General features: G+C 35.2%; 1 protein-coding gene across 11 annotated transcripts; it reads right to left on the reverse strand.

Annotated features, from left to right (window-relative positions):
• Window positions 1-1,969: 1,969 nt before the first annotated feature.
• On the reverse strand, window positions 1,970-23,646 carry LOC130047368 (von Willebrand factor A domain-containing protein 7-like). Of its 11 annotated transcripts, none has more exons than XM_056142127.1 (11): window positions 23,353-23,605; window positions 19,725-19,847; window positions 18,827-19,000; window positions 16,688-16,769; window positions 15,799-15,893; window positions 10,487-10,595; window positions 10,015-10,210; window positions 9,749-9,812; window positions 8,469-8,602; window positions 8,072-8,219; window positions 1,970-2,519 (listed from the first exon to the last, which is right to left on the reverse strand). In XM_056142127.1, exons 7-11 carry the CDS (start codon window positions 10,194-10,196, stop codon window positions 2,385-2,387), a joined length of 663 nt encoding a protein of 220 aa, XP_055998102.1. In that variant the 5' UTR covers window positions 10,197-10,210; window positions 10,487-10,595; window positions 15,799-15,893; window positions 16,688-16,769; window positions 18,827-19,000; window positions 19,725-19,847; window positions 23,353-23,605; the 3' UTR covers window positions 1,970-2,384. The 11 variants fall into 11 exon arrangements, with proteins under 11 accessions (XP_055998102.1, XP_055998097.1, XP_055998095.1 ...); XM_056142122.1 differs by adding an exon at window positions 20,708-20,730 and having other exon boundaries at window positions 8,072-8,602; XM_056142120.1 differs by lacking the exon at window positions 23,353-23,605 and adding exons at window positions 20,708-20,730; window positions 21,004-21,954 and having other exon boundaries at window positions 8,072-8,602.
• Window positions 23,647-24,577: the final 931 nt, after the last annotated feature.

The following is a 24,577-nucleotide window of genomic DNA, read 5'->3' on the forward strand; positions in this document are numbered from 1 at the left end:
TGAATCATTAGAGCAATGTGACGCGCTTCTTACTAAGGTCTTCACTGCTACTGGTCAGGTCCGATGTACCGAGAAATAAGGACATAATGTCAGTAAAACATTAGGCCTATTTCCCAACATTTTATTTTTCTGAAATATACACACCCCAGTGTACATTGGAATTAATTCTGAAAGTATTGGTTCTAACTAAGTTGAATGGATGCTACCAGGGAATATATTCCCCAAACCATTGGTACATGTATCCATACATGTGCATTTTCAATTGTTTTCTAAATAAACTAGAGCTGTCCTTTCGGGATTAATAACTATATAATGGATAAAATCAGACTTCCCCAGATCAAACCAAAAGTTGTCCAATCAAATGGTCATCTAGTATAAATATCTTTTTAAAAAAAATTGAAAATGGTGCTTTAAAAATATAGCAATAAATCAATCAAATATTCAAATATTTCTGGTAATCCTTAATATTTACACTATATATATACCAATGAATAGGATTTTCAGAGAATTTGATTGTTTATTACCATTTCTCGTAATTGGGTACATGGTTTAAAAATTGCTCGAGAGTATGAACACACACCCCCAACACCCCTCCTACGCCAACAGAAAATGGATATATAGAAAATGGAAATATTCATTAATTCACTTTAAATCAAAATGTAAGGTATATGTAAAAGGTCTGATTCAAACCTTTTAATTTGTTTTTGAAATATTCTCCAGCCAAAGAGACCCCCCCCCCCTTTAAACAAAATAGAAATTAACATAACTTTCTAATAGAAAGAAGCCTGCAATTGAAGAAACTTTGTTCAATCAATATGACAGTACCAGGTGCACATTTTCATGTGGTGAGTAATGAATTTACAAATTTTCAGAAAAATCTATCTATTAATTTCTTATAACATGCACGGACAAAAACATGTCTACAGACAGTCGGACAGACGGACATACTGATTCCAATATACCCCAGACTTTGTTTGTGAGGGATATGATGAAGGTTTACTCGGTACACACAGATATAGGTTCATATGAAGGATACCCCATGCACGCTTACTTCCAATGATGTTCTTTGATGCACGGATGTTGGCTCTAGGATGTCAGTCTCTTGATACCCATTCAATGTGCTCCAGTGTGCTAATTTCTCCAGATACATGTACACAATTGGATGTGAATTTCCCTTTGCATGCAAATGAATGACGTGAATGGGTGGGTACTATATGTGAATTAACATGGAATGCTATCTGTATCTCAATTTCTTTGATATCATTATTATTTTATTCATTCATAAAGCGGAAAATTACAAATAGTTTCTATGTGCTATACAATGATACGTCGATTTTATATATTATTTATTTTTATTTCGGATATAGATCGTTCTGTTTGCTGGGTATATGAGTAATTAACTACAGTGAAAAACATGATACTTTTTCACGTTTTCCATTAAATAATTAATCATCTCACATACCCAACGCACGAGACAGCGAGTTCGTATATTATTCAGTTAATCAAGCAATGAATTAGTATTTTTTTTTAAAGCTGCAGTCTCATAGCTGCAACGGTGTGTACGCGCGTTAGGTATTCTCCAGAGCCGTTACGTATGGAAAAATATACTTTTACAGGGAATGCGAGTCTAATAATCCATATAACTAATATATATGGTCCACTGCAGAGCGATCAATTAAAAATGTTTTTTTTACAAAACGTACACATGTATATAGATCTATGGAAGCCATTTGTATTCCATCTGTTCTCGGCAGGGTACATGACCTCATATTCCCGTTTTTTTCTGAGCGGTAGGACACACACACACACACACACACACACACACACACACACACACACACACACACACACACACACACAGACATCCACCCACCTGCACGTCCACACACGCACCCCCACCCCCACACACGACATTATGCCGGGTTTTTATCACTGTATCCGTTTTGTGTTTTATTTTTAAAGAAAACCACATTTGCAGTGCACTTTATTTACAAAGAAATTGTCAAAAAAAACAAACAAAAAAAACCAAACTAAAAATCAATAACATATATTTTTGAAATATCGATACTAATACATATTAACAGTCTGAATCTTTTTCATAGTGGCGCTCTAGCTTATATTTATGGACAGGGTGAAAATATGCACCTTTTCATCAAAATTCCAAAATCCTGACAAGGCGTAGATTTTTGAAGTCATCTGCTTTTCAATAGATAACATTACATGTACATGTATATCAGAGAGTTTAACATTCTTCATCAAAATAAGGTAATATCTATACATCAGAAAACTTTACATTGTGTCTAGAATCATTAGAGTGTTTTAATACCAAACACAATTCGTTCTTCATTACTACATTTCGTACTTTGTAAATGGATGGGGTCTTCTTAGACTTTCTTAGACTTTGTTCTTCTGGCAATGACGATAATGAGTACCACTGCCAAAATTAGACAGCAGACTCCCGTGCCGATTCCAATATACAACAGGAAGTTGCTTGTCTTTAATGTTTGTGGTGTTTTGCTCTAAAGAAGATTAGAAAACCAGGGTAAAACAAGAGACTCATGAATAACAACTCAATCATACTGAGAAATCAAAATCAAACATATAAACGTTCATACAATGTGCTGATGACTGCACTTATTATGCATATTGGCATGATAAAGTGGGCGCATTGGTTTCCACCGGTTGGTCGGTAGACCAAGTTTTGTCCACTCAGTACCTTGACAGACACCAAACTTAGTTATACCAAATTGTTCACTGTAATCATAGATAAGTTTAAAGTTAACTATTTTCAATGTTGCCACGGAGGTATTTCTCTAGAAGATTTCTTGTTTACAACTTGAGCTCTTTATGTTCTTGCTGATATGTTTAAAGATTCTTTGTATTTAAAATATTTTGATCAATCAGCCACGTTCTTCTTTGTTTGTCACAATTAATCTATTATGTCATTAATATCCACATAAGAAAACGTGACCTTGCCTATATCTAAAATAATATCAGTTTCTGTTTTATTACGTTTCAGCAATGTTTCAATGCTGTTGAATGCTGTGAATAATATAACTCTATTGATGCTAGTAATGCCAATTTGTAATGCTGACACTGTGTGCTCATTAAATTCTAGTGTCGAATCAAATATGGCTTAGTGTAAAATGCTGACTCTGGAGCTCCAAATTGGAACTCCAAAAATGGAGAGAGGGTGGAGCTTCTTGTCATAAGAGTTTATCAGGGTTGGAGCTTTAGGAGTGAATTTCAACACACAGCTTATTCTGTCATTTCAATTTCCAGCATTTTGGCTGGAATGGAATGTTTTTGCTAAATTATAAAGTTATCCAAACAAAACATCGTCCTTTGAAGCTCCATATAAACTAAAAGCAGGTTGATTTTTTTTTAGCTCACCCGAGTCACTAGGTGACCTATTGCATTGGTCTGTGTCTATCGTTGTGCGTCTTCTGTCGTGTGTTAACAATGGAACACATTTTTAACTTCCTCTTGATAACTACCATTCCAATCATTTTCAGATTTGGTATGAAGCAGCTTTAGGGGAAGGCTGACATCAATTGTAAATATCAAGTCTCCTGCACTCCAGGGGCCTAAGGGGCGGGGTATAAACTACCAAAATTGACAAATATTTCAAAACGTTTCCTCTCTAGAACCACACATGTGTAAGAAAAACTAAATGTATAGTGATATGAAGCAGAAAGGCCTCTACCAAAATTGTAAATTTCATGATCCCAAGGGGTAGAAGTTCTGACCCGAGAGCGGAGCCAAACTTGGTACATAGTGTTTATGTGTAAAACAGTAAAATAACATCATCTTTAGTGCTATTGATACTAAATAGATATTTAGAAAAGAACAGGTAGTCCTTTTTCAAAATTATGAATTTGATGATACCAGTGGTAGGGGTTTTGGTATCAGAGTGGAGCCAGAATGGTCAGTTAATAAATGTGTGAACAATAGAACATTTTTAGCTCTTTCTTTATAACTGCTTTTCAAATTATTTTCAAATTCGGTATGAAGCATCTTTGGAACAAGGAGGACATAAATAATAAATTTCAGGACTCATGGGGTCTTAGGGGCGGGGCAGAAACGGCCAAAAATAGACAATTTTTCAAAAGTATTCTCTATAATTGCATAAAATTTTGGTAGAGGCCAAACTTGGTAAATATAGTGTATATGTGTAAACATGTAAATGATATTTGCTTTAATGACATTGATACTAAACAAAATGAATATTTACAAGGAGTAGGTAGTCCTTTACCAAAATTGAAAAATTCATGATCCTAAGGGTAAGGGTTTGGTTTCAGGGTAGATCCAAAATTATTATAGTGATTATTTTCTTTATCATTTGAAGGACTTCTTTAAGTTTACTCATACAGTATAAAAAACTAAATGCATATTTAGGAAAAAGAGAAAAGATCATGTACAAAAATGGTGAATTTCGGAACCCCAGGGTTTTGATTTTAGGGTGGGTCCAAATTAGCGATATCGTTTAATGATAATACACATATCGTATTATGTTACGCCTTTCATCGGTAAATGCACTTTTGAGGGCATTGAAGTTTTTAAGAACATATCTTGTTTTACTCTGTTGCTGAATATTGGAATTTAGCTTAGATATTCAGAACAGGATCCCCCCCCCCCTAAATTTTTAGCCCTTGGGACTTGTGATAGTTTTAACTAATACGCAGGTGACCGACGTGGGCCTCTTGTTTTCATATAACAGAGACTGAACGCATTTACACTAAATAGATTTATGTCCCATATCCCTATCACATTATCACAAGTATTGTAACTGAAATGGTAAACTTAATTTTAATGATTTGTATAGGGTTAATAACATTATTTATCTATCTATGAAAGGTGAAGATAACGAATCTGATAACTCCTATAAGCAATACAAAATAGAGAGTTGGGCAAACACGGACCTCTGGACATACCAGAGATGGGATCAGGTGCCTAGGAGGAGTAAGCATCCCCTGTCGACCGGTCAAACCTGCCGTGAACCCCATATACTGATCAGGCACACGGAGCCATCAGTGGTCAAAACCAGTGTGCCAAGAACGGTGTAACAATCGGTATGAAACACGTCAGACAGCATTTGACCCAATGATAGGTTGTAATGGCAAACTAAATCGTTATAACGACCATAGAATTGGCGAAATGCTGACTTTCATCGAGACTGTTGAAAAAATCCCTGTACCATCAACTTGTTTGTCTGTATCTTGCCGCGATTAAAAAAAAAATGACCATACGCAGCGCAAGCTCTTCCGTATCGAATCAGATGATAAACACCATATGCTGGTTATAATGGAATATTGCTACATGAATATGGGAAGTTTACGATGGAGAGGCTGAAATCATCCCGTTTGTTGCATTGTTGAGTTGTCAGTTTGCCGTTAATGTCTACTTTCAATAAAATATCTAAGAATGAAGTAGAAGTGGACGACTCTGTGGTGTCTTTTATTTCGAGCTCACAGTGATATATCGAATCGACATATGAATGACAGTTATTATTAATAGACAAAACGTCGTCGATATATCTAAATGTCGAATTCAAGGCCACAGCAAGAGATTTTTTCTTATCACGTAAAAGTTTTTGAATAAATTCTGCTTCATATGAATATAAAAACAGGTCAGCTAACAAAGGAGCACAATTCGTGCCCATGGGAATTCCAATAGACTGTTGGAAGACCTGATCACCAAAGACCACGAAAATATTGCCATTGAGGAACTCAAGCATATTTTTTATTTCAACTTCAGAGTACTTGTGCGTGGAATCAGAGTGATGTTTAACAAAGGGATTTTTTGGATGACTGATCACTAGATATGAATATTTCCGTTTTCCATTTTTGTTAAAGAAGCAACTGTCTATGATGTCAAAAAGTCTAGTCTTTAATTTATTGCGAGGAATGCTGATGTAAAGTGTTGAAAAGTCATAGGTTTTGATTCATTGATTTGGGAAAAGTTTTGCGATTTCAAGTTTACTAAAAGTTCTTTAGAATATTGTAGAATCCACATTTGATTAACACCACTTCTGGAATATGTAGTCGTACAGTAAGTTTGAAGTTTCTCATTCACAGCTGTTACTATTTTCGTGAGGAGCAAAGGTAGGGCTTGGTAGAGCACTTACTGAATCCAGCAATGTATCTTTGTAAGGGTATTTATGTAGTTTAGGAATCCAGTATAGGTACGTTAACTCATATTCATTCGACCCATTGACTGGGACATTAGATGTGTCAAAAACTGAAGCATGGTTTTGAAGACTTTCATCTTTCGATAGAGCAGTTGGAGTATAAGCACTATTACCAAAAGTGGAATTAATGCAAAGTTAGTTTGAAATACAGTTGTAATAATGAGCCTTACAAACAAAGACAATGTTACAAGCTTTGTCAGCTGGAACCAAAACATATTCCTCATTTAACCTATCTAATTCTTTTATCACTTCTGATTTACTAAACACAGAAGGATAGATGGTACGTACTTTTGTTTTAATATGTTTAATGCGGGATTTTAATATTCCTCTTTTGCTTTTAACCCATTTTGAAAATGTGTCAAGTTCTTCTTCATATTTAGCCCATCGTGTGGCATTATCTTTTACAAAATTCATTATAGAGATGAAGTTCTGTCGCCAATTGAAAGAACAACGTTCTCTGTATTTTGAACCCATTAGAATAAGTAATTTGAGATCTTCATTTTCAACTATATCAACATTACCAGTAATGACATGTCCAGCTGGACTATATTTGCAAGACGATGAACAAGAACACGTTGATGGATTACGTATAAGAATACACGACTGAACCCTTTTATAACGAAGAATGTTGCTTATGTTGACGGCATCTATTCCTTTGTTTGTAAATTTGAGCTTAAGGAACTGGCGGCATGATTTGGAAGGAATATCACTCATGACCCGTGCTGGTTTAAAGAGCCTGTGATAGGCAACATCCATAATCATAGAGTTCAGTCTATATTCAGGTGTTGAAAAATCCAAGTATACGCTAGTTGTAATTTCTTCAAATAACGTATGTAAAACTCTCAATGTAACAGAGTAAAGGTTTGTACGAATATGATGTGGACCTAATTGCCTGTTGACGTAAGGTAAAAGTGAATCAAACGTGACATCTTTTATAAGAACTTAGCATTCATCGAAGTAGACTTCCTAGCTTTGTCTATTTGATATAAGAATATTCCGACCTTAGGTTTCAATTCATTGAATATCTTTTTCAGGCAACTATGGTTATACATCTCTCAAGTTTGGGCTTAGTTTAGTCATACTCTGATATTTAAAGAAATGAACTCTAAAACACAAACTGGGCAGTTTTAAAGGGCATGTTTGTTGTTTCTCATATTTAACACATACCTGGTACACACCGAGAATTTTTGGTATGTTAAGTAAAGGTTTGTATATAATTTCTTATGATAATATTGATCACATGTTGAACGTATGGTTTGAATTGTTTTTAACACGAACATTTATTAAATACATGCATGTACAAGAATTTTATATAAAAAAGTGTTTTGCTTTTTAATTATCATCCCCAATGTATTTTATGGTGCATTATGAACTTGAAAAAAATCTTGAATTTCAGCTCAGTAAATAATACAGAAAATTTCTGTTATATGATGTAAAGTATACGTCAATTTCAGTCACCATGTGGTTTGATACATTGGACTAACTCTATACTGCTAATCTGCGAACCAGTCTACTTTGATACTGAGATAGAATAAGCTATGTATTGAAATTCACTTTAGAAGCTCCATCCCTGAAAATCTGTAATGACAAGAAGCTCCACCCTCTCTCCATTTTTGGAGTTCCAGACCTCCAGAGTCAGCATTTTACACCAAGCCATCAAACATTCGTCCTTGAACTACATGCACATTAATACACAGACGGTAGAAAGTAACTAAAATGAACAGTTTTCGATTAGGAAAGGTCATCGAATTAAGCATTCGACGTTGATGAACTAATAATTTTATCAGGTAAAAATAAAATCGGAATGTATAATTATTTAGAATACCGTATCAACAAATAATATTGAGGTATGAATAGTTAAACATAGTAGCACCTACAAACCTGCTTAATATTAGGTTTAGTAAGCAGCGCTAAATCAACATCTGTCGTATTGAAAACGGCTCCTCCAGAGAAATCAAAGGTCTTCCTTATGATGTTTTCACGCACGTCAGTTGCCAGGAGAGATACTCTGTAGAAGCAACAATTGCCTCTGCAAGAAGAAAGATGATTGAAAACCTTGTACGTATACATTAGTTGCTTCACACACACACACACACACACACACACACACACACACACACACACACACACACACACACACACAGAGAGAGAGAGAGAGAGAGAGAGAGAGAGAGAGAGAGAATACTTCAAAATCGCACTCAGAGTCATTCCATCAGCGCTCTTCTTAGTATAGTTAAATTGAATACCCGGTAGATTTGGTGTAACATATAAATCTTGCTTGTTAACGGGGAGGACAATTGTTATCTGCGCTTCCCATTGTTGCTGCGAGCAGTTGTAATATTTCATAATCTCTGCTGCACAATCACTGGTTTTATGATCTATAGTCACAGATGGCGGGAAAACTTCGGTTACCTGAGAAAAAAAGGTTACATGTTCTGTATGATCGCTAATGTTTACGGGCTCAAAAGTTCGTAGCTTTAAAACAAATGGACCAAGTTATTGGATGTCTGTATTTGAGTGTAAATAAGACCCTTCGAAAATATGTACGTGTTTTGGAATGTCTATATGAAGACGGTATGTGTGTGTACAGTATATACTAGTGTAGCAGGGCCCCTACTGGGCAGTCTACACCATCGTCGTACAGTGTATAGATAAATCTAGAGAGAAAAAATGCCGTGGGACCACTTTCTTACAAGTCAAGGGTTATTGATTGTTTTCCTCGCACTAACATCGTCATAAGTCAAGGGTTATTGATTCTTTACCTCGCACTAACCCTTGATGTCAGTCACCATTCAAAACATGGGTTTGAGACGGAGTATATGATTGGTTTGCAGCCTATAGCGTGGATCCAATCAGACAACGTCTTTTATAATCGGTCGAAAACGAAACTAAACATGCATGGCGCGGCATCGGAAACATGGTGTAGAATTTGTGAATGTCGATTGATTTACGAAAATTTATTTTTTTCAAAGAAACAAGTTTTAGAATAAGAGTCGCATGAAAACGATGGATTGCCCAAGTACGTTTTTCAATTGTGTTTCAACAAATTAAAGTTATTTAAATTTGAAATAGATTAATAAATAGCTACAACATTTAAGGGACAAAAATATGAATTATCAATTACGTTACGTATAAAATCAACACACAATGTTTATGATGTTGAGAGGTATCCCACGAAAACCATTGTTTACTTTCTGTTTTTCCTCTTATCAAACTTGCATCTTAAACAAGGAATCTCATTGGATGGTTTAATTTTAGCTTATTGCGTCATCCCCGTCCCAAAAACATGTTTTGAATGGTGACTGATGTCAAGGGTTAGTGCGAGGTAACGAATCAATAACCGTTGACTTAAGAAGATGGTGAGACCGAAGTATCATAAAAATTTATTCACTTGCCCCTTCAGTTTGAAGCTTGAGACAGAAGTAAATGGATCAATATTCTCATTAATCATGATTAAGATATCTATTTAGTTTTTTTATTGAGAATGTGACGTGTTCATATCTCGCTTTTGATTGGCACATTAAAATGCATACATATATGTACAGTGTTGGTATGTACCATGAAGGTCCTTGTTATTGTCTGCAGAGCTTTTCCAGACAGGGACAGTGTCACTGCAAGTTTCCTGTAATACAAAATACATCATGTCATAGCTTAAGGAATTCAAAGTGTATTAAGAAATGTATTATTTCGTAAAGATGCATAGAACAAATAATTTTGTAAGCTATTTCTAAGAATATATAAAAAAGATTTTGTTGTTGGATCTACGACTTTTATATCTATGTTTGCTACTTTATTAAGAAATGAATGTTAATTAAGATACGTACGTTAATTCAGAAGATGTTGCATTCATAATGACATTTATTTCTCTGCTTTCTTGACCTTTGAGTAACAAATCTTTATCCACAATTTCCACTAGATATCCACTAGAGTCAAAGAGCTCGACATGAAACGTTTGATTTTTGTCTCCGGTGTTCGTAACATTAATCAGAATTTGTGTCTCTGTCATCGGAACCAATTTTTCTGAATTCATAAAAAATGTATTCGTTTCCTTTAAGAAGAGTATTTTTTTTCGGGAATGAATTCTTTTCATTTGATCAATATTCAATCGTTGAATAATTTGATTTAAACAATAACACATAAATAAATAGATACATGTTCATCGAAATAAAATGATTAATACAATATTGCAACAAATACATATACATTATTACCAAGAAAATATTTTAACGTAATGGTAATCTTAGTTTTGTTTCTCGATAATTATAATAATCATTAATGATATCTAATTCATTCAACCTGGTTGGGACACAAATTCCAATCTGCCTGAGGCTGGAATAACTTGATCCAATTTTTCACGTGTGAAATCGGTACCGTTTACAATGCCACGAATGCTCACAATGAATTCCTATCAAAATAAATTTAGAAATAAAAGTAATCTGCTCATTTAGGAAACGAACAACAACAATCGATCAAGTATTGTTTTTCCAGAATATGTCTCATGAAATTCAATAAATATATAATATCCTTTTAAATTAACATTTCTATGGTATTTTCCTCCCTGGAAAGGAGTAGTCCCATTCTCTGAATGCAGTTGTCTTCTACAGATATAAACGAAGGTTCATGCCTTTGTAATCATAGCTATATATATGAAGGACAAGGTACAATTAGAGGCCAATTTGACTCCCACTTGCGAATAATTCTAGACCTGAAAACACTGTTTAGTTGAATTCATAACACAGGGTTAACTTGTAGTGTATCTAAAATGTACTTCTGTTCATAAATGAAGTCGGGAACAAATATCAAAGATTACGTCTGTCATGCAAACATTTTTCACTTGTTTCACTTACTCATCATTGCCACCATATGATTGAGCAGTTCCATGGCGTCCTAAATAGTTCGACCAATTCACGTATTTTCTAACAATATATAATGCGATGTAAGGAAAGAACGCACATGAAATGTGAATCGTGCCCAGATCCTAATTGTTTGCTAGCTGTTTTACATCATATTTGTTAAGTTTTTAATCAAAGAGAAACGACGCCAGGCTTGGATTTCTCAAAAAATTGTAAAATTTAAATTTTAGTTTTCTTTCTTTTGACCATACAGTCAACATCTGAGTAAATCTAAGACTTGAGACTTGAGTCCAAGTATTAACTAAAGTTCCCCTACCCCAACCGAGAAATCTAGGTCAGGCCCCGAGGCCACGACTGTCTCGAGTTGAACTCACCTCAGTTTTTGACTCAAATCTGAGAATTTATCTCAAATGGTTGAGTTGAACTTAATAATGTGTACCACAAAATTTAAGTCTTACTCAAGTTGGAAAAAGGCTTGGGTTTTTCTCAGAAAAGATGAGTTTGCTAAATATTTGTCTGAGAAGTAATTTCAAGACCCAAATGGCTGCCATGAGATATCGTTCTGCTAGATAAAACGTTTTGTCTGAAGTCAAGATTTTTCAGCATACCAGATTAGATATCCGCTGTGAATTGTTTTTATGTACAAGTTGATATCCGATGATTTGATTGGTCAAACACAGTGCAACTTACATGTATACAGCTTATAAAACATCTGTGCAATTCTTAAAATTATCACGCAGTGGTGTAAATGTTTCTAATACCTCAATATCTTTCGAATTCCACTTATCAAAACTTTCTGTCTTTTCAATTTCTCAATGATTGTACAATGCACTAGTGGGTTTGAGGGGGTTCTGGGGATGATTTCCCTTTCTATTACTAATAAGCTATTGTATTGCCCCATGATGGTTGATATAGCCGCCTTCTTGGGGGCAGAAAAAGTTCATCCAAGGTGCAGTCTATTGATTGAAAATGTTTTCTGGTTGCTCCGCAAACTAGGGTATCGCCTGAGAATTTGTTTCCGGATGTTGAAAATTGAAAATCAAAACTAAAATTTGTATTTTATAGAAATTACAGAGTATGAATTGAAATAATAATTTAATCATATTTTATCATGTGTAACATAATAGGATTGGGCAGCAGGCAGAACATATATAAGCCTTCACCCAGAAGCATGTCTTTTCTGACCAAAAAAAAATTGCTAGCTTGTGATCGTAGATTAAGTTACAAAACGAGGTTACAGAGGAAGTTTAAAACAAAAATGTCGAGTATATTACTTCTGGTGCATAGAAAAATAAGATAAAGGCAAGCTATTGTCGGGAACAAGGTTCTGAATCAGATCTTGCATTTGTTATGATGACATTTGATCGAATCTCGCACATCTAAATTACCAGCAGAGGCTCCTAAATATGGGTGTATATCAATGTAGACTTAGGAGTTAATTAAATCAAAGTTGAATGAACAATTTTATTGTGGTTTGCTAACGAGGTTGCATATAAAACACAAAAAGTTGAGTTTTATTGCGAATTTTGTTACACTGTTGAGTTGAGTCAACATTCATGCCATACTTCATTTAATCAAAACTCAAGAGAGTACAATCGATTTAACGCAACTCAGAATGAGTACAAATAAACATTCATTACTCATGGGCCAGGTAGAGAACCGCCGATTTAATCTATGAACCGCCGATTTAATCTATACTAGACACTATGGATATTTAGGAGGAAGAGTTTTTTTTTGTTAAATAACTTTTCGTAGAAGTTACACATTTCATAAACAAAAAGAAAACCAGTGGATCTGACATCGATTAGAGATGCCAAAACGTATACAAACTATTCCTCAACAATCCACTAGGTTTTATGTTATTTATGAATTGCGTAATTTCTGTGAAAAGGTAAATGTTACACCCTACAAATGCCTCGTTGTTGAAGGAATAAAACGATTGGACAGTTCAGTATCAAACATCGCTTAAAAATCATTTTAAATGAAAAATGCTGCCAGATGCTACCATGAATAAAGGTGACTATCAATTACTCACTATCTAAAGCCATATTCATTCTTTAATACCGGAATATTTATTAATGTAAATAGATAAAGAATCTTGAAATGTATTTTTCTCGTCTTTACAGAGAGACAAATTTCCAAAAACTGCAAAGGTACAAATTGTAACTGTGCAAAACGGAAAACAGAAATAGTATGAATTACTTGGAACAGATGGCAGAGAATACTGAATTGGGATTTCCAGATATGCGGTCATAACATTATAAAAGAGGTAGAAAAAAGCAAGAGTGCAAAAGGCAGACCGAACAAATAATAAACGTTGCATCCCAAGTCTGTTCTTTCTTTTTATTTAAACCCAATATATATATATAGGGTCCGTGTTTGCCCAACTAACTATTTTGTATTGCTTCTTATGGGAATTATGAGATTGATCACTGTTCGTTATCTTCACTTTGCATATATGCATATATATATATATATATATATATATATATATATATAATATATAATATATAATATATATATATATATATATATATATATATAAATTTTAAAGAAAGATCACAGTGTCCCGTATAAGTTACTTAGTATTAAAAGAAATAAAATAAACAGTATACCATGTTAAAATTTAAACGCATTTCACAATGGATTACAGTACATCTTGTATACCATTCCTAGAAGTTTCTGTTATCAAAAGGGGGGATAAAAATAATTAGAGATATTTTTTACAAACACCCGGACACTCAATAGTATTTACACTTTTCGTCCTCGCATCCAAGACACACAAAACGTCAGAAGAATATGTACCTTTGTTAGCGAAGCAAGGAACCTATCGGAGAACAACTTTTAGGGAATTGCGTTAAAATTTTCACTTTGTATACTCTCTTACTCTCTCTCTACATTCATTATATATATATATATATATATATATATATATATATATATAAGTGTGTGTGTGTGTATGTGTGTGTATGTGAGTTCAACTCCGGGTAGGGGCGGAAGTGGGTATCCAAATAAAGTGAAATTTTCTGTGCTTTTTATTAATTATTACTTCACTTAGGGCAGTTATGTTCATTTAAGAGTTTATTGCTATTTATGTGATTTATATATATATATAAACCATTAAAGTTCCAACAACACCCGATACCTCAAATTGTCGGATCCACAACATGGATATAAGGTCAAATACAAAAAATTATAGAAAGCATTAAAAAGACCAACGACACGAACAGCGAGATTGTCAAATTTTCGGGACGCCCCGTCCCTTCTTCAGGACAAACGAAAAGAATTACATAATGTGGTCAATATCAACAGAGCATAATAACAAAAACTACATATAAATACATCTAGCACTACAACTACACTAATCTACAAACGTATTTGCAACGCAGACTACATGTTTTTGGTCTTTAGGCTTGCCAATCAATATTAAAAGTGGAGCGAATTAGGACATGCCTTATTCGTCCAAAGAGCTCCTATGGTCTCATCTACAGAATTCATACACGAGACCATCTAATCTTTTGTGATGCTCAGGAGGCACAGAGAATAGCCAACTATTTTCCATGACCTCATTTACAGAATTCACACATGATACCATTACATGTATTTAAGCAGATATTTGATATATTAGGTTTTCTTTAAAGTAGGTCAAATTCCAAGGTCACGGTCAGAAGGTTAAAATTTTGGTAACCCTCTAAAGTAAGATTTTGTCACAAGGAAATATGAAAGTCCCATCACCCAGAATTCAAAAGTTATAAGAAAGGTTAAACTTTCGGACAAGCTAACAGTCAGGACAAAACAATATGCTCTCGATTACATTCGCATGGACATAAAAAAAAACCTTGAACGCACACAATTTGGGAAAGTTTGCATCTGGATTAAAGATAACGAGCAGTGATCAATCTCACAACTCCTATAAGCAATGCAAAATAAAGAGTTGGGCAAACACGAATTCCTTGACATACCAGAGAAGTTTAGGTCGAGTAAGCATCCTCTGTTGACCGGTAACACCCGCCCTGAGCCCTATGTCTTGGTTAGGTAAGGGGAGTAATCTGTATTCAAAATCAGTGTACCAAGAACGGCCTAACAATCGGTATGAAAAACATCAGACAGCATTTGACTCAATGATAGGCTGTATTGTCAAATTAGATCATTATAACGACCATAGAATTTGTGAAATGCTGACTTTAAAGGAGACTGTTGTTCCAACACTCTGTAATATCAACTTGTTTCTCAATAGCCTGCCTTAACTTAAAAATTGATTACACGCAGAACAAGGTCTTACGTATCGAATCAGCTGAGAAATATAAACATCATATACAGGGGATAATGGAATATTGCTACACGAATATGGGAAGTTGGCGATGGAGAAGTGAAATCATTCCGTTTGTCATAAATATGGGTTGTTAGTTTGCTGTTAATATCTATTTTCAATAAATATCTAAGTACGAAGTAGAAGGGATATATCGACTCAACATATGAATGAAAATGCTAATCGAACAAAATTGAATATAGTAGATGAATGAAGAACCAATGTTAACTGCGTAAATTTAGTGAAAATGAAAGGTGAAGATAACGAACAATGATCAATATTAGAATTTTTAAAAACCAGCAGAATTACATTGATATATAAATTAATTGTTTTTCTTTGAATATTTGAAAGGAGTACATTCTGTGTTTGATGTCACGATGCTCCACAGACAGTGTAATTATTAAAGCGTTAATAAAGAGGATTTCAATTGTCTTCTGACAGTTTACCTAAAGGTTTAGGAATATGTTGATAACTTGTGTAGCCACTTGTGAGAACACGGCCATCTAGCTTTATGTTGTGAGCACACGAAAGCTGTTTGATTCTGTAGTGTGAAGACAAATAAAAGTAATATTAGATTTAAGGAATGACTTTAATTCCGCGAAGCGGAGTATAAAAAACGTAAACGGACCCAAACCAGGTTATACTCGAATCATTTGCACCAGAATTAGAGTCATTCCTTATAATTTAATACAGAAGACAAAAATACTAACCTTCGTTTATCAAAATGTACATAAATTCGGAAAAAATACAACTCAAACCGAAGTATCTGATTGTACACGTTGACCTTCTATTCCATAGATTGATTGATTAAATATTGTTTAACGTCCCTCTCGAGAATCTTTCACTCATATGGAGACGTCACCACTTCCGGTGAAGGGCTGCAAAATTTAGGTCTATGCTCGGCGCTTACGGTCTTTGAGCAGGAAGGGATCTTTATCGTGACACACCTGCTGTGACACGGGGCCTCAGTTTTTGCGGTCTCGTCCGGAGGACCGCCCCATTTAGTCGCCTCTTACGACAAGCAAAGGGTACTGAGGACTTACATATGTATTCTAACCCGGGTCCCCACGGGACTCTATTCCATAGAAGGCTGAAAACAGTGCTGCGATGTAAATTTAGAGATAAAAAAATAGTTCCGGCATCTGGTTGTCAAGGGGGTGTGTCCCCATACCAAACCAGGTTATAAAAAATAACATGCGTTCCTCAATTGGAATTTGACCAATCAGAGACAAGGATACAATAAGAATTAAATTATTCACATATATCATCATGAATGAGAACAAAGATTAAAATAATATCGCTTTTAACCATGATCCTCAGTGTATTTATACTTACGCCTGCACCGTATAATCACAATCCACACAGGTTACTATGTAGCCATTGGCAACTGGAATAGGTAAAGACCTTCCAGATATCCCTGTAAAGGTACTTGCATGTGTTACTACAGAGGGTCATATTACTGTGTATGAAGCAATTTTGTAATATCAGAATTCAACTTCTGACATCGGATATCAAGATTTTGAAAAACACCTAATATTTCCGATGAATTGCTATCAAAAATTGATTTGCTGAAGATAAGATCTGATAGGTTTCTATCAAAATATCGATTTTGTGACATCTATGAATATTTTGCTTATCATTTCATTCATTTTTATTTAATATAACCACCAAACTTACATTTAGTTTTTGATATTAAAGAATATAAAATTTGTTTAAGGAATTATTTCACAACAAGATAAATAAACAACTTGCTATCCTTTAATAAAGGATTGCAATACGTCAATCATAGGCACGTGTTTCTAACAAATACCGTTAATATTCTTGGTTATATAATGTGTTTTGAAACATATTCTATTTTTAATTTGAAACATGCAAATATTTCATCAACAGTCCTACTGCTACAGCTGTAATGACATATAGACTTAATAGACATGGAATATGTATACCTTCGACATTTAATCTCAGAATTAAGAATCGCCCTTGTATTTGGTCTGGACCTTAAAGTTCAAATTCAACATGGGGCACAATTTGATCTAAATAATTAGGTTTGAGTTCCATACCTTAAAGAAATGATATAGATACGGCAACAAAATACCTTAATCCAATGATATAAATCTGGCAACAAAAAGCTTGACTCGTTTTTCAATTCAAAAGCTGAGTCACAAATGATATGAACAATATATTACTTCCTTCGCTGAAGGTTGCTGAGGTGAATATGTTGCCATGGAGCTATGTATAAATGAATTTAGACTCTATACCATTAATCGTTTTTATTAAGAATAGAAAACTGCTTTTCACTTACCATAAAGAACAGTTTTTAAAATTCTCTTGTTTATGAATGAAAGGTGAAGAAAACGAGCAGTGATCAATCTCATAACTCCTATAAGCAATACAAAATAGATAGTTGGGCAAACACGGACCCCTGGATATACCAGAGGTGGGATCAGGTGCCTAGGAGGAGTAAGCATCCTCTGTCGATCTGTCACAACCGCCGTGAGCCCTATCTCATGATCAGGTAAACGGAGTTATCTGTAGTCAATGACAGTGGTCAAAATCAGTGTGCCAAGAACGACCTAACAATCGGCATGAAACACGTCAGACAGTATTTGACCCAATGATAGACTGTATTGACGAACTAGATCGTTATAACGACCATATAATTTGCGAAATGCTGATTTCAATCGAGACTGTTGAAACCCCTGTACCATCAACTTGTTTGTCAGTAGCTTGCCTCGATTTCAAAACTGACCACACGCAAGACAAGCTCTTGCGTATCGAATCATTTGAGAGTTATAAACACCATATGCAGGCTATTATGGAGCATTGCTACATGAATATGGGAAGTCGACAATGGAGAAGCTGAAATCATCCCGTTTGTCATACAGTTGAGTTGTCATCCTGCCGTCAATGTCTACTTTCAATAAAATATATAAGTACATGTATGAAGCAAAAGTGGACGATCCCAACTGGGGGCGGAAGCCCCCCCCCCCCCCTCCCAAGAAGCTGATGACATTTTTCTTAATATGTAATAAAAATTTAACGAAAATATTTGTAAGCACGTGCATACAGTGCTACAATGTAGCTACGCCACTGGACTTTGTGGTGTCTTTTATTTCGAGCTCACAGCTGAATTCAATACTGAATCCGATAAACATATGAAACTGCATGACAAAGCTGACCTCACCCTCACACACATATGTACGATAGTGTTTTACCCTAGGCCCCAGTCTATAAATAATGGTCGCGTCAAAAATTGTCCAGTGCAATCAGAACATCGATCGGCATTTTCCGCCAAGTCGAGAAGAAATTTAAAAGGCCGACCGATGTTCCGATTTGCTCCGTTGGAAACGTACACTTGTGCATGCTTAAGTTGACTCCCCTCCTAGCATTCGGTTTAACCTCGTCTTTATAATCATGACACCTTAAAAAGTATTCTTCTTTTGAAGAAACACCAAACCAGAGAATAAGACTTACCTAGTTCTTTACAGCTTTGATTTCTAAACATTTCAACCCAGTTGGTATTGCTGTAGAATTCCTGAAGAGTGAACAAATACTCGCCGACAAATTCTCTTTTAGCATTCCAGTTTGGAGAAGCTTTCTTTGCTTCCATTATGATATTTTTCCTTAAATTATGTAGCTCAATATTCCCTAATCGGATGAAAACAAATTTATTACAGTGTCTAAAAATACTAAATATTCTTGATTTATTTAGTTAGATTGATACAATGTACATCTGTAATGTGATGTTTTCGCATGATAATGAGAATTGTCTACGATACATCTATTCATCGTGAAGTTTAGAGTTGCAAAATAAGAAATGATGAAGTTTTAACTAATTGTTTTGTTCCGTCTTTGTATTGACGTACCTTGCATGTAGTTGAGAATAACGTATGAAATCGACATCCTTACAGAGCTATTGTCAAATGAAGCGCTGCAAAAGGTGACAAATTCCACATCCTCAACTAGATGCATCATTTATTTCATTGGACTAAATGCTAATATATACGAAATAAGCAAATCATGCGTACATTTATTTATGCGAAGTTGCTGATGTATCAATTTACTAGTTTATGTTTTCTTTAATGATCCCTATCACATTCTTACGTTTTTTATCAATCAATGTTGGTTTTAATTTCAAAATGCGCATTTCAACCATCGTTTGGTTTCAAATGATGTCATACTAAAAATTAAGGTGAATCCACCACAATTTTTCTACAAATGTTATAATATTTTGATAATGTTACACGTTGTCATGTAGTCTCCTGGTGATGGAGAATATCTGCAGCGTGCCGGTTTCACCCTAAGAAGGATTTCATTATGGAATTGCAAATGTTTCTCAGCTAAACAGTTTTTCATATAAAAGTATGTTCACCTGCATGAATTTGTTCACTATTCATCGTTCTTGATGCAACTTCGCTGTAAGTCTTCTGAGCCAAATTGTTCTGCGTGACAATATACACGACAACGTTCGCGAAGTATATCAAGGCATCTTGACCTGTAGAACAAAGTGGGATTAAATATAAGGGTATTGATAATCGTTACGAAACATCGACAAACAAAAATGGCAACAGTTTTAACCTAAAAGACTCTGAATGTGTCAATGCATGATTAATAATGAGGAATTTTTATCCTTAAAGCAATAAAACTACAACTTAATCAACACTTGATTTTTAAAATTTACCGAAACAAATAGATGGCTAAATGATATACACGTGTAATTAATAAATGATTAATAACAGTTGATATTTTTGGGGTAATGCGATGATTTAGCTACTTAAGAAGTATTTCATATTGTACCTCGATGGCAGGTTAATCATCTTATCGACTGAGAAAGTGTCGGTAATTGTTTTATTATGTGAATAAATAATTTAAATCATCGAATCTAGAAATTTTTGTCGGCTTTGTTTACAGCAAGAGTGCGATACCTTGTCGAAAGTGATGAAAGACGCGGGTTTTCTTGATATAATTTATGACATATTTTAAAAATTACATATAATTTAATATTCATATTACATTACATGCAGCTCTGCAAATATTCTGTATGTTGTTTTAAAAAACAAATTCCAGCTAACATCGTATGTTGTTCAGACCGGTGTGAATTGGATGATCAGATCATTGGAACGGGGCAACGGAGGGTAGAGATCACACAGACTCCCTTCTGGCATCCACTGATCCAACGAATGGTCAGTTCTTTAATGCAGAGGATGAGTCTTGTAGCGAAAATGTTTAGAGTATCATGTAAGCGAGCGTGATTTATCACAAAAAAGGCATGGTATTTATGCACTGGTGCTAGATTCATAGTGTGAATATTTTAATGGTTGTGATGAAAACGTTTGCCATGAGGTGCTGTCTTACCATATCGGGTCCCTCAGCCATGTCTAAAGATACAATGATCTCTCAGGTTTATGGAGAAAACTGTTTTAGGTACTTTAACATGCCGAAAGAGTCTAAGATGTCACAATGAATGCTGACACTTTGACCAATGTTTAACATATAATTAGCAGCTTTGTTTTACGTTACTTCCAATCTATGTTTCAGTTGCTTGCCAATAGCACAACATCACGGAGATCATGGAATTTCATTTATTTGAATTCAAGATAATATGGATATTTTATCAAACATAAATGTCAAAAGACAAACTAACAACACACCTTTATGATAAACGAACATGACTTCTCCATCGTCAACTTCCCGTATTTGTATGGCAGTATTCCACTATCAGCTGTATGTATCTCCCAATTGACTCGATATGCAAAGGACGATTTGCGTATGACCAATTTTTAAATCGATGCAAGGTACTGACAAATAAGTTCAACAATCTTGTTCAAAATCTGCATTTCGCAAATTCTGTGGTTGCCAATTCCATGATCTAATTTGTAATTACAAAATGTCATTGGTCGAATGCTGTCTGACGTGTTTCGTACCAATGTTGGACCATTCTTTACATGCTGATTGTGAGTACGGATTACTGTTTACCTGATCAAGATATAGGGATATCGGCGAGTGTTACCGGTTGACAGGGGGGTGTTTTCTCCTCCTAGGCATTTGATCCCACCTCTGGTATGTCCAGGAGTCCATGTTGCCAGAGTTAAATCACTATTCATTATATTTACTTATTCATAAGAGTGTTATCTCTCAGACCAAGAAGCGTCCCCCGACAAACTTTGTAAAAATTTAATGAGGGTATGGATATCTTAGCCTTTTCAAGTTCTGACTTGTTTTTGGATAGTTTGTATACTTGTGTGTGTCACGTGACAGTGAACCAAGGGCGGACCAGGTCCAGTAATTGAAATGAGTGCGTGTTAATGTCGCGTCCTTTCGCGTAGCAGGGGAGGTTATGTGGATCATGTTCAGGGCATTGCTTGGATGTATGTTTCGGTACAGAAGTTTTGATTGGTGGTCTCTTTGTCCGTCTATATAAAGATTTATGGATTCTACCTTGGTTAATGTAGAGTATTTCCACATTTTGTGAGTTATTTATTTTCTATATACTGATGGTGGAACATTTGGATACCAGTTCCTTATGACACGTGACGTGGCGTTGATATGGCGTGCCGTTCCACTGATCTGTAACTGTTCTTTGATGTTACTCTCCTACCCATGCACGGTTGATGTGATGTTGTATAATACATAACATGTGATGTGAATTGCTTATGGGCTGTAATTTCATGACCTGTTTAAATGTTTTATGTTATAGCGAGAAAATAAAAGAAATTTTTTTATTTAAATTATAGTCTAAAGTACGTGTATACATGGTCTTTTGTAACTTCAGTTTTGTGTGAAGAGCGTTCTGGGTAATTATCGAGATTAATTAATACATTTCTCCTTTTACAAAATAAGGGGTAGCTTAGTGATTGGGGAGGGTAATATGTGTTGGCGCAATCCATCTGGGGTACCGCTCTATAGCAGTGGCGGTAGAGTGCGGATCGCGCAGATTCTCTCTGTCGCGTCGCGTGATTTTTGTCCGAGCGGATTTTTGCATTTTCTAGAGCACAGGTTTTGTGTGCCGTACAAATTGATTGTGGTCTTTGATACGTGATATGTTGTATGAATAATCGATATTCTTGCTTTGACTGCGGGATTACATTACTTTGATTTCCTCTTTGGGATAATTTACTTTGATTTACTATAGTAAAAACTTTTAATTTTTTAATACAGTGATACTACTGAAAAGAAAAGTTAAATATAGTTTACTGTAGTTTTTTTTTTGTCAAGATCTGGTCAGTACTGGGGTTGATCTGTTATAATTCCCCAGCCGATGTTTATAGATTCACGATCGAATGTTGGCAATTATCTATTTTAAATATCTTGTCAAAATAACGAGATAATTATCTAGTTAAATAAAACTTACGACTCTCGAGATAGCAACTCACTATACGTGGTACTAGCATATTATAACAAGATAAATGAACCCATCCGGTTTTCGTGATACGATAGCGTGATGTTTATGTCCGATTAGATGCATTTCTTCACTCATATGGAGTCGTCACCAGCTGTTCAATGTACATGAAGTGCCACATATTTTGAGTTTTGAATGGAAACATCGTAGTATTTCTAATGCAGTGCGTTTAGTGGAAGAACAGTCACTTTATATTTATCTTATTGCAGGATCAACCCCGGGACATCCCAGATGTGGGGGAAAAGGTCCGAACTATTAGGTCATGGAGGTCAGTAGTTTTGGGTGGTCAGTAGTTTTGAAGGGTTGATAGGTCACGGCGGTTAGTAGTTTTGGGCGGTCAGTAGTTTTGAAGGGTTGATAGATCACGGCGGTCAGTAGTTTTGAAGGGTTGCATTTTTAAACACCTTGATATAAAGGATATTTAATATTCATTCAAAGCGTTTATACATTTGACCAATAAGGATTATTCTACCTAAGGAATAATAGAAAACCTTCTCGTTTCCCCATACACAATTTCTAACACAATAACAAATAGATTGGCTACCCCGATATCAATGCTTTTACAAACAAAGTTAATTAAATACTGAAGAAATGTAATTACCAAAGAAACCGATGATGACTGAATCTGGATCTGATGCGTTGAATTTTCCAGGGGATAATACATTCGTTATGACATCTGCAGCTGCATAGTATATCCCAGCCTGTGTTATACTGGCATGAGTGAAATCTGGACGCCCATTGGTACTTTCTTGGGATGGTAAAAATGCAAGTGTTTGAGTTGTTAATACCACAAAAATCATCCACTGCTCCATTCCTGTGTATAGTTAGGTATCTACTGAATTATATTGGCCACACTTTCTACAAGTTTATCTATTGATCTGAGTCATTTAAATACGGAGAACCGTTTTACTCTTTATTCCAAATGAATACCTCGGTTTTAAAGGTATCACCCGAAACCCCCTTCAAATTGCTTATTTACAATTGAGCTCCAGAAACAGTCATCAAGCTAATACTGGATGCGGCGGCACAGATTCAAACCCGGGCCTTCTGTACATGGATAAAGGAGAAATAGTGGAATGAGTCAGAAGAATTAAATTCATGCATACGTATATGAATATGGGATCCAATAGCACCCCAGATAAATTTTCGCAATTGGATAATTATTGGATGATATTTTCATACAGAAATCATATGACTATTAAAAGTTATATTATGTAAGACATTATGGGGTTCCCATATCTTTTTTCAATCCAGGAAGTGCAATACCGAGAGCGATAATAGTTTTATTTTTTTTAACTACGCATGATTTATCACGGAAACACATAATCCTAGCGCCTTATCTAAAGTCACTTCGCCCTCATGACAATTTATTCAGGGGCTTCCTCTTTTTATCAATCATGGCACATCGGGTACATGAAAGCAGACAGTACCAGAAGACGTAACAAGGGCGTATTAAAAAGGGACAGCTGGGGCACGTGCTAGAAGAGTTAGGGGGGGGCACGAGCGTGTATTGAATGATATCAGTTACGTAATTATCATTAAAATTGAACAAAACTTTCAGAAGCTAAGAATGTTATCATTATTGCAGTGGCGTAGCTTCCATTGAGGCAACCGAGGCAGCTGCCTCGGTAAAAAAAAAAAAAAAAACACCTTTTACGTTGTTAAAATGTCGATAGCTTCTGGGGGGTGCAGCCCCCCAGACCCCCTGCCTAGGTAATATTCGAACCCAAGCTACGCCTATGTATCGTTGATTTTTGAAGTTAATAAATTATCTCTTTCCTTTGTATTATTGTTAATTTTTTATTTCTTAATCCGCAATTAAGACA

Source organism: Ostrea edulis, chromosome 6 (genome assembly GCF_947568905.1).
Source record: "Ostrea edulis chromosome 6, xbOstEdul1.1, whole genome shotgun sequence".
Taxonomy (NCBI): domain Eukaryota; kingdom Metazoa; phylum Mollusca; class Bivalvia; order Ostreida; family Ostreidae; genus Ostrea; species Ostrea edulis.

Coding starts and splice junctions, on each gene's coding strand:
- LOC130047368 (XM_056142124.1), bottom strand. CDS start 10,196: ATGACAGAGACACAAATTCTGATTAATGTTACGAACACCGGAGACAAA. Junction 9,813..10,014: donor GCAACATCTTCTGAATTAAC/GTACGTATCTTA, acceptor TTTGTATTACAG/GAAACTTGCAGTGACACTGT. Junction 2,520..8,071: donor CTAAACCTAATATTAAGCAG/GTTTGTAGGTGC, acceptor AATCTTCTTTAG/AGCAAAACACCACAAACATT.